This window comes from Phoxinus phoxinus (genome assembly GCF_949152265.1).
Source record: "Phoxinus phoxinus genome assembly, chromosome: 21".
In the NCBI taxonomy this organism is placed as follows: Eukaryota; Metazoa; Chordata; class Actinopteri; order Cypriniformes; family Leuciscidae; genus Phoxinus; species Phoxinus phoxinus.
This window is the reverse complement of record NC_136896.1, coordinates 12,424,480-12,435,154: the sequence shown is the minus strand read 5'-3', so window position 1 is coordinate 12,435,154 and position 10,675 is coordinate 12,424,480. Positions and strand designations below refer to the sequence as shown.

At 37.5% G+C, this 10,675-nt stretch overlaps 1 protein-coding gene across 1 annotated transcript in view; it reads left to right on the top strand.

Annotated features, from left to right (window-relative positions):
- The first annotated feature begins 6,578 nt into the window (after positions 1 to 6,578).
- The window catches only part of skap1 (src kinase associated phosphoprotein 1), a 29,824-nt gene continuing 25,727 nt past the window's right edge, over positions 6,579 to 10,675 (top strand). Inside the window, exons 1-4 of the mRNA XM_079595271.1 lie at positions 6,579 to 7,379; positions 8,107 to 8,212; positions 9,067 to 9,092; positions 9,312 to 9,428. Of these exons, the coding sequence (XP_079451397.1) occupies positions 7,340 to 7,379; positions 8,107 to 8,212; positions 9,067 to 9,092; positions 9,312 to 9,428 (289 nt within the window). The 5' untranslated portion in view covers positions 6,579 to 7,339. The remainder of the gene's footprint in view (positions 7,380 to 8,106; positions 8,213 to 9,066; positions 9,093 to 9,311; positions 9,429 to 10,675) is intronic.

The following is a 10,675-nucleotide window of genomic DNA, read 5'->3' as shown; positions in this document are numbered from 1 at the left end:
TTTAAGATATCTCAATGAAAGTTGCTTTGAGTTAAAACATCTCAAACATGCATTTTAGTCTGGGACTAGCTTAAGCCTTGTCTGTGAAACCGGGGGTAGGCCTATAATGTACTGGGAAATAAAACAAATTACCTTTGTTTGCATAAACATTTTACTGCAAAATTCAGAATCTAAGCTAAGAGGTGAGCTAGATGGGGAGAGGGAGGGGGAAGTATAGATACTATCTCCATTAGCCACAATTCTTCTAGAAAGTTTGCAAAGACTTGACAACCCTGTTTCATTCCCCTGATCATCTGATGGACTGCTCCAATATTTACTCAGGGTGTTGGGTTTGCACAGTATTTGCCCCAACAGCCACGCACTGTCAGCACCATCTCCACTGACCAGGTTCACTTGGAGTTCAGGCCTAAATTAATTCACAAAAGCCACGGGCCTGTCCAGCAGGGGATGAGAAGGGTGTCTTCCCAAAGGTCAATCAGAGTGTTATCTCTCTCCAAAACAAATTATCCACTGTAAACTGAAAATCGAATTGAATCTCTAATATAGATAGACAATAAAATGCATTTTAAATAAATTAATAAAACAAATGCTCCTATTGAGGGTATTGAGATATGTTCACTGAGCAATTTCACATCAATTCAAAGGTGAAACCCTAACAAAATGGCGAAGTCAAATCCGTTCCAAGTCAGTCCATCTAACTCAAATGACAAAAACTGTTAAGGACATGATGCTGATTATGTAATTTTATTTAATTTAAAATAGTGCATAAAGATTTCATAATGGCACAAATGAAACTAGCATGTGGAAAAAGGAAAAAAACTAAAAAATACTATTCGATCAGCAATACAAGGAAGAAAACAGCAACAATGCAATGTGTACTTAAAGTTATTAAGTATGTAGTGTTTGTTGCTTGCCCTTTTGGGTTGTGTGGCTCTGGGCTCCTACTGGGTCTCCCATCTGTGGGCTTCAGTGGAAGAGCTACAGTGCTTCAGAGACAGATGTTCAGCCCGGAGGAGGAGGAGGCTGTTTTTCACCAGCTTGTCAGCACGCAGAAAAGGCTCACACTGCAGAATGTGGGGCAAGAGGACGAATTAGAGGAAGATAAAAGTAGCATCCTCAAACAATAATAATGCGTAGGGAAGAAATAGGCTATGAAAGACATTGAGAGAGAGAATAGATGTGTTGCTGGGAAAGAGGCAGTCAGCAATAGTCATCAAAAAGTCAGTCATGCTGGTGTAAAAAAAAAAAAGGAATATTCGTTTTATGATTACATCAAGTAAGATTGGCAAATATTTCAAAGAAAGACACACTCTACATAGTGATAAATGATGCCACAGTATTGCATATCACTTTGTTGGCAAAATCATCCTTTTATGAAAATATATGGATGTTTAAACCTCCCCACAAATAATATATTCACATATAAACTACTGTTCAAAACTTTAGGGTTGGTAAGATATATAAAAAAAGACCTTTTTCTAGCAAGGATGCATTGTTAAAAGTTAAATTACTGTTAAACGTAACAGTAAAGGCATTTATAATGTTACAACATATTTACATTTAATAAATGCTGTTTTAAGCTTTCTATTCATCATTCAAATTCTTTACAAAAAAATTATCACAGTTTCCACAAAAATAAAGATACACAACTGTTTTCAACATTGAAAAAAATAAGAATGTTTCTATAGTATCAAATCAGCATTAAAATTATTTCTGAAGGATCATATGACGCTGAAGACTGGAGCAATGGCTGCTGAATATTCAGCTTTCACATGAATAATATTATTATATTTGAACAAATATTTAAATAGATTCTTTTTTGTATACCTCCAATACTTAATAAAATGCAATGGGGGAAAAAAACCCAGTGATATTACAAACAAACACATTAAAAATTCAATGACAAAAATCATATTGACAGGTACACCGCCTTTGCTGTCAGGTCACCATTAAGGTGATGTTTGGGGCAGATCTGAAGCTTGCAATGTATATACTCTCCCTGCTGGGTGTGCTTGTCAGAAGGTCTTTTACAAATCAAATGCCTGGCTTGACTTCCTGAGTCTTGTTCAAGTCCCTCTGAAGCATGTCACTCTGCTGGGGTGCGTGACCTCAAAGAGATAAAAAGAATACTGTATACACTATTCATGGGCTTGAAACAGGGGTCAGGGGGTCATTTTATATGTCTTCTTGTCTTTCACAGACATACAGTCAACAGCTAAGACAGTGGCCACATGCAGATAGCCTCCTCCTCTCGGTGAAAACAGGAAGAACAGGAAGCCTTCCTCTTGCTCTCTCCACAGTCCACACAGACCCATATGACCATCCCCCTCTCGCTCAATCGTATCCATGTCCTCACGAGGCGATTTAATCAGTCCACCGCCTTATTAGCTGAGTAACTGAGAGGGACAAGCTTCCAAGACCCTGTAGCACACAGGCTGGGTTCTTGCCAGTGAGCAACCAACATATATTGGTTTAGGCAGTGTAAAAACAAACGTGCAAGATTTTTTTATAGTATTACACTGATTAGATTGTGAGGTCGAGAGAAGTGAAGTTATTGTACCTGCTTAGAAAGGGCCGATTTGGAAAGTTGCCAGTTACTCTCAAAACCAACACTATGGCGTTTTTGTCATGATTGAATTGACAAATTTCCTGCATGTGGTTTTGTTTGTAGGGATCATAGAGCTTGGCAAAGTGTAACCGGTGCTCTGTCACTCATATGATTTAGAGAGGAAAGTACTGCGCGCCAGAGGGAGACAAATGAAAGCTGACAGTTCATTTTATCAGTGACAGATCGTTGATCTCATGGACTGCCTCCCTGGTCTCTCTTAGAAGGCGGTGAAGGTTGAATATTAGTGGATACTGATACAACCAACCACCCCCTTCTGAATCCCAAAGGCTTTATATTCCAACCAGCAGAATATGAGCTATACAGCACTAGAAGCTAGAAAACCAAAGTAGTATCAGATATTAGTAATAAAATTAACATGATATTATTTTAGGATTAATAGGTTCCCTTTCCACACTTCAATCTCATAGCTTCATGATGGAAATATTGACAGATGATGTTTAAAGGGATAGTTCACTCATCTGAAAATACTGTCATCATTCACTCATCTGAAAATACTGTCATCATTCACTCATCTTCATGCTGTTCCATACCTGTATGACTTTATTAAAAGAAAATATTTTGTATAATGTTTTAACAGTTTTTGTCTATACAGTGGAAGTCAATGGGGTCCAAAACATAATTGAACTGATGTTCACTGTGTGGACAATGTTTTTATGTTTCATAGAAAGAAAAAAATAAATACATACAGGTTTGGAATGACATGAGGATTATTATTATTATGTATTTATTTATTTTTGGATGAACTATGCCTTTACGCATATGCACATCATCCCCCGGTTTCCCATTAGTCCCAGATTAAAATTGGAACAGGTTTAAAATATCTTAAAATATGTCACTGCCATTGTTTTTTCTCAAGACGCACATGTTTTTTTAGGCATGTTTATAACAGCCACTTAACTGTCCTAATTGAAATAAGACCAAACTTAATCTCAGCCTGTGAAACAGGGCCTAGATGTTTTTCTTCTTTCTGAGACGTTATCTAAATTTTTTTAATTTTTTAGAGCTATTAATTTCAACAGTAAACTTTCAAACAGTCCTAAACAACTTAGGCATTTGTGTATGAGAAAACAGAGAATTTAATTCATTCTGCTAAAGAACTGTAGTGAAAAACGTTCCTCTAAGCTCACCATGATTAATATGTGAGCGCTGACATAAGCTGATACCTGGGAAAATCCTTTTGACAAACTATCATACTTTCCCCCATCTTCTTTGAAAAACATTTACCTCACAGGTCCTTAAACACCCACACAAACATCTTCTAAGTGCTGCCTGCAAGTGCCTGAAGTGTCTCGTGCATGTGTGGGGAGGTTAATTAGCAGCAATGAGCTGAAACTGAGTTCAAAGGGTCAACCCAGCGACAGAGATGAGCCCAAGGCTTTGAACGGGCAAAAATGTTTTCATACCATTTAACAAGAAACGCATTATAAACCGGTTGATAGTAATTGAATCTCATGATGGTATATATACGACAAACTCTGAAACTGTTCCAGTGCCTTCATATTGACCCCTGGGTCTCTCGAGGGGTGTGTGACCATGTTGGAGTGTGATTTCTGTCAGGTCGGGGCGGTTGGGGGCTCTCAGATGACAGAGTTCTGCCCCTCCCCCAAGTGAAACGCAAATGAAAAGGAATGCAGAGATAAAAAAGCCTGTGTTCCCAGATAAGGGTACAGAAGAAAGGAGTAGGCGAATGCTAAAAGAGCTCTCTTGGGGAGATGAGAGGCGCTGATGTCAGTGTTGGTGGTAGGAGATCATAGCAGGTTCCTCTCATCAGCCCAGGCCTGTGTTTGATACTGGGTCTTTGTCGCTCTTTCAGCTGTGCATTGTTGGGAGGTGTAATCCCGGGCGGATTACAAAGGCAAGATCCTTTCATATGGCTGTGCCCAGCAGGCAGGAGGCAGTGCTCATGCTGGAGTGGAGGGCCACGCTCATTCCTCTATCTACCTTCACAAGGGGCCATATAGCTGCAGGGACAGTGACGAAGGGGTCATTCGGTCATGTCCTCTCCTTGGAATTCTGCTCCCCCTTCTCCATTCAGATGTTTTTCTTTCATGATCTGCCTCCAGCCTGTACCTGTGCACAACGCCTTACACCCAATAAACTGGCAAATATCATAAAATAATGATTATGAGCTCTGATATTTAGCTTGAATTAAATCTTCCATATTTTTCTGCGATGCAATAGTAGTGAACAACTGTGTTGAGGTAAACCAATATTAGGAACAACCAATATAGGAAAATTAATATTTTCACCTGGAGGATGATAAAATGTGTGGGGAAATCTCATAGACTTATACAGAAGGATGGTCTCAAGCCATAGTGGGACTAGAAAATCATGCGAGTGGGCTCTTTTAAACTGGCCAGGTGACCACAGCATCGCTCTGGAAACAACCCACAACACCCTACCATTGTGGCAAGGTCTTTGCAGAGGCGATCATCATTTACATTTTCTTCAGAAAATCTAAAAACCTAGTAGGCTTTTACATTTGTCAGCAAGGTAAGGTTTTTGCACAATGTATAAAGGAATTATTGGGGTAAAAGGTTCATTTGAAAAAAACACCAGTACTTTCCTAAACACCACTTCGTCAATATGCACTGAACAAAAATTAATAATTTGATTAAATTAGATCTAACATGTAATATTTTTTTTTATCATTGCATATAGCAGATGAAAATCTCTGAAATTATAATTTATATTGAGACAAAAAAAAAAAAAAAAAAAACTTTTATGTTGCAACCAAAACATTGAAACACCACTAAAAATACATAATACCTGAATAGTTTTTCATCGTTGGGAGGGGACAGATAGATCACACTAACTTCTCCAATTAAAATAGAGATCAATTAGTAAAAAAAACATGTTTATATTGGAGCTCCAAAAAATTCATTGTACTGTACATTGTCTGGAGGGTCATTGTCTTTCCTGCAATTTGATCCTCGCTTTAAGCACTTCATTGCCCAATAGCACTGTGTAACTCTACAAATAATAAATTGCACAACTTGACTAAATAAGTTTGGTAATATGTTACTCAAAAATATTTTGTCTAAACCGTTTGGATGAATGAGATTTTTATTTTGTGCCATATCACGTCCCCATAGGCTTTTTGCCCCAGGTTGGAGGGGTGGGGTGCTTTTACTCCACGTGTGTTTTCACCTTCTTTACTTCTTATAACATTTCTTCTCACACATATTATGTTGGTCAATAAATATATGTAGTAGCCTAAACATAATCAAAATAAATTGGCCGTGCTCTGATTAAATTCTGTTATTAATGTAATAACGTTGAAAACAGAAGAGATTTTGCGGCCTCAATGTGATGCATTGCATTAGGTGCCAGCTCAGCATAAAACTGCTGATTCAGAATTTTGCAAACAATTGTGAGAGGCAAGCAATAGCTTTTGTGATATGATGCAAATGGATCAGATACTACATGGCATGTACAGAAGTAATTCCACTGAGCAAATGTAGGCCAGACCAGGAAGTGTCATTAGTTTAACCAATAAAAAAGAGCTACAGGGGTGTCCTGTACACCACATGTCCTGTCCTGTCTCTGCATAAAACATGTGGAAAATGTCTAATTTTATTTGGTTTAAAATTATATATATATTTTTTTCAATTTAGGCAATGAATCTTTTACATTTTTTATTTATTTAAACGTTAACATAAAACGAGGGCTAGAAGTAGTCATGGCAGATGGCTTAGCAGGCTAATTATTTCTAACAAGTATTAAAGAAATAATGTAACGAGTATAATATGCTAATAACATTAAAAACAACAATAATGAATAAATGCAAGAACATCTGATTATCACAATAAATTAATGGTAAATTTAAAATGTAGGCTAGGCCTACATGTTTTCTATCCTGCTTTGACACTAATTTATGCAATTCAGGGTGAGTAGGCTGTTTTATAAACTACTTTAATCAAACATTTAAACTTCCGGTCTAAACTCTCCATGAGGTAGTTTTTCTAGATGACCTCGACCTTTTATAAACAGTGGAGCTGTTTCTCAAAATAATAGACGCATCTGACTCGACCTATAACGATATGGAAACTTAATTTAAACAAACAAATAAACAGACCAGAGGCCTAGCTTGCCCTTTATAAACATTTCAAGTCTTTCAATGTGGAGAAAAAAAAATGGCCACTACTTACACATTAGACCGCTGATGGTATAGTCACGACACCATCATGATATGCTCATGATTGAGGTTGGGGAAAACAATGAGATAAAAAAAGAGGTGCAGTAGTTTTGAGCGGGGCCCGCTGCTGTCAATTCGTAGCAAACGAATAAAAACACTTCAAAGTTTGACAACAAATTCAAAATGGTGTACTCAATTGTATTTTTAACTGGATGCATGGTCTAAACATTTATATATGGTGGAAAAGGCAAATTCACTTGTAATATTTTGAAATTAGTTTGACTTTTGAGACTCATGTCACAAAGTAGGCTAATTCGCCTACATCTCTTTAGGCAGTGTTTCATTTTCACAACAATGTGCTTTGCACTTCCTCTTTTCCTTTCCTCCGCGAGCCGGTTCGTGTGGTGTGATATCTCTCTCGATTATTTTTTATTTCACATTGCGAACTCATTATGTGGGATGACAAGTGACCAACAAATTCACTCAGATTTTTTTTCTGACCTTCAATCGTTGACAGTAGCATATTTTATTAGCTTTTATTTCTGTTTGGAGTCTCACTCAGAGAGTAAGAGATGGGGACGGTGCTTGATGACATCAGACAACTATTAAGAGGTAGGCTAGGCGTTGTTTCAATGTTAATGTATTAAAATCAGACTTTTTTTTGCTTCTGTACGTAGGCTATTTGTTTGATGTATTATTTTATCTGTTTTTATTAAGGTAAATTAGAGCATATGATCAACTTTTGACTTTTGAAATGCTTCTTAGATACTAAACGTGGATTTAATGAGAATTCGCAAAGAAATCACAGGACTTAAAGCACATGTTTAGGCTAAATCTTAAAGTTAGTTTTCAAATTCATTGTAGCTAAACGTCATAATGATAGAAGTTGTGGTTTTTGTTATTAAACCTAAAGACTTATGATTTCAGTTTTATGATTTCATTAGTTTTATTTACTCTTGTAATTATTCTGCTTTGCTGTGTTTACTCTAGAGGAAAACATTTTGTACAAAATGGTACTTCATGAATGATGCCATCATGAGATTGTTATCGTCCTTCTGACACACAGACAGGATGACTATTGTCATTTACACATTCTGGCCTCTATGACATTTGCATGAATAGAACAATCTTTTTCTGATTTGCATCTTTCAAAACATATTGAATAGCAATATCACATGACATAAATGTCACATTTTTCTTTTTCCACATGTTGAAATTCAACATAAAGTTTTTTTTTTTCAGCGTTTCATTTTATTTGCTAGTGTTAGTGTCTTTTAAACAGACTCTAACATAACATTAGTAGTTTACTGAGGTTTCTCTCTCTCTCTGTCTTTTTCAGACTGTGAGCTGTTTGTTTTTGAAATACTCCAGGATGAGAATCTCAGTAATGTTGCTCTGGAGTCCAGGGAAATTCTTCTACGAAATTTTCATGTCATCCAGAAAAGGTGAGGGATGTCACAGTATGTTTTATTCATGTGCAAGTATTAGAGCTGACGCATACTTGCTCCCCTTTGTTTGTTTTGCGCAATGAAGACCACAAAAAGTAAATTTATAGAAGCAAATTATTGGCCGCTTGAGAATCTGTCCTCCCAGTCGAGCTACAAATGAAACACAACAGTTAAACAGACAGGAAGCAAATTGCTCAGTTTTTCGATTGTTGTCTTTTTAGAAGCAAGGAGTACAATTACAGCGCTGGAGTGGTTTTGTGGTTTGCTGTGCTGAAACAAAGTGTTTGCAAGGAGAACAAGCATGCTTAGATTTTTTTCTTCTTCAGCACATGAATACTTTGCTGTCAATGCATCGTTTGCAAACGCTGCAATGCACAGTTTTTTTTTTTTTTTTTTTACAGATGCATGTGTTTATACTGATACTCAACCTGCCATCAATCAAACGCCTCTTCAATTCTTTTTTGAATGTGTACTACGGCTTTCATTGTAGAGCTGAAATGTTTATCTACACTCTAAAAAATGCTGGGTTGTTTCAACCCAATTTTGGGTCAAATATGGACAAACCCAAACGTTGGGTTAAAAATGTAATTAAAAATATTAAACCCAATGGCTGGGTTTGTCCATATTTGACCCAAAATTGGGTTGAAACAAACCAGCATTTTTTAGAGTGTACACTAAGAAAGATAGTGGAACAAAGCAAACATTACATGCACTTGATTAGAAGCATTATATACAGTGATCCATTTTAGTAAAAACTTTGAGCATTGCAAAGTCCATTTGTTTAGAAGGTTATTTTATCCTTTATAAAAACGTACGTGCTCTAAAAGCATTTCTAAATCTTCTCTTTTCAGACACCCACAAGAATTTCCCCACAGATGTAAGTGAACAGCTGCTTCATAATTCTAATTAATTGCTCCTCACCGAGATTTCCGTTTAGATTCAGTCTTTCCCGGAACAATGGGTTCTTTATAAAACAAGTCGGTTTGACAAAAATGATTAGATTCTCCTCCCACAGCATTTTCATTTCATGTGTATCTGTCGAACTCACTCAACAAGGTTTCTACTTATGTGAAGCTCTTTTTATTTTTTCTCCTAGATGAATCCAATCTTGAGGATAGTTCAGATGACAACCGCAGCTCCAGCCTGGGACGCTCTGCCCCCTCAGATGATATGTCAGTGGCCAGTGACTACCAGGAGGAAGGTGCCAATGAGCGTGAGTTCAAGCCACTATGTGCATATGAGTGTGTTTACTTGTATGTCTAATGCATGTAAGCTGCGATAAGTCAAGACAGGAAACTTGTCTAAAGCATCTTTAGCACATTTCTTGTTGTGGGGGTTTCACGGCTAATGATGAAATACCCCAGCGGAGGTGTTTGGTAACAGATCACCCTCTAGTGGATTCCCACAGCTCTGCTGCTGGCATTGAGGAGTGTGTGGAATGGGAATGGGAGGGTGGTCTTTTACCTCCAAAGAAAAGGGATGAAGAGCTCCCTCTAGTGGCAGGCGGGACGGATGATTGGGCATGTGTGCTTCTGCTGAGATGCTGGGTTCTTGGGGTTAAACTGTGGCATGTTTGCCTGCTTTTAACAATGGTGTCTAAATGTTAGCTTTCTTGTGCTTCTGACACAAAGTAAATTTACTTGTGTGTATAGCCTACTAGAATTTGAAAAACGTTAACTGGAGTGAAATTCGACGTTTAAAGAGAGTTTAAAAACAGGATGTACTGCAGATTGAAAATGGCCCACCAAAATCTGTTTTGTGTTTGCTGATTGTTTTTTTGACCAATATGGGCAGTTTGCTGTTGCTTCGGGCCAAATCTTTGACTGATCATCCCTCGCTCCTCTGTAAGCAGCTGGTCTTGAAACTCAACACTGTACCTGAGGGGCGTTTAATCCATTTTCTCTTCTTTATCACTCATCATACAACTGACAATTTTCTCAGAGGCATCAAAAGCCTGCAGCTTTGCAGAAAAGCTAAAAAAAAAGAAAAGAAAAAAGAAGAAGAATTAAGGGACATTCAATTCAATATCATTGATCACTAGTGACCCATGCTCTGGGATGCAACTGCAATCCGCTAAATGTCAAAGACAATCTAGATTCTCTCTCTCTCTCTTTGCCGGATTTTACTTCATAGACATATTTTCTTCTTTTAACAGTTTTCCAGATTGAATTGTCAATTGTGAAAACCATGAATTATTGTTTTTATCTCGAATACGTCTTCTTGTTCACTGACACGAAACTTCTCACCACCCTGGTAAAAATGAATAGCTACTCCGCTATCCCATTTATTTTATATGTTGTTTGTAATTTAGCAACAAAAGGGGGTCAAACCTGGATGTGCTCCTTTGATTCGCTCCTTTGCCGGAAAAGGCATATAAGTCAAAGAGGAGTAACTCGAAGAAGATTCGCATCATGTCGCTCTTTCAATAAAGATAATGACCAGCAAGGGCAAGTGCAGTTC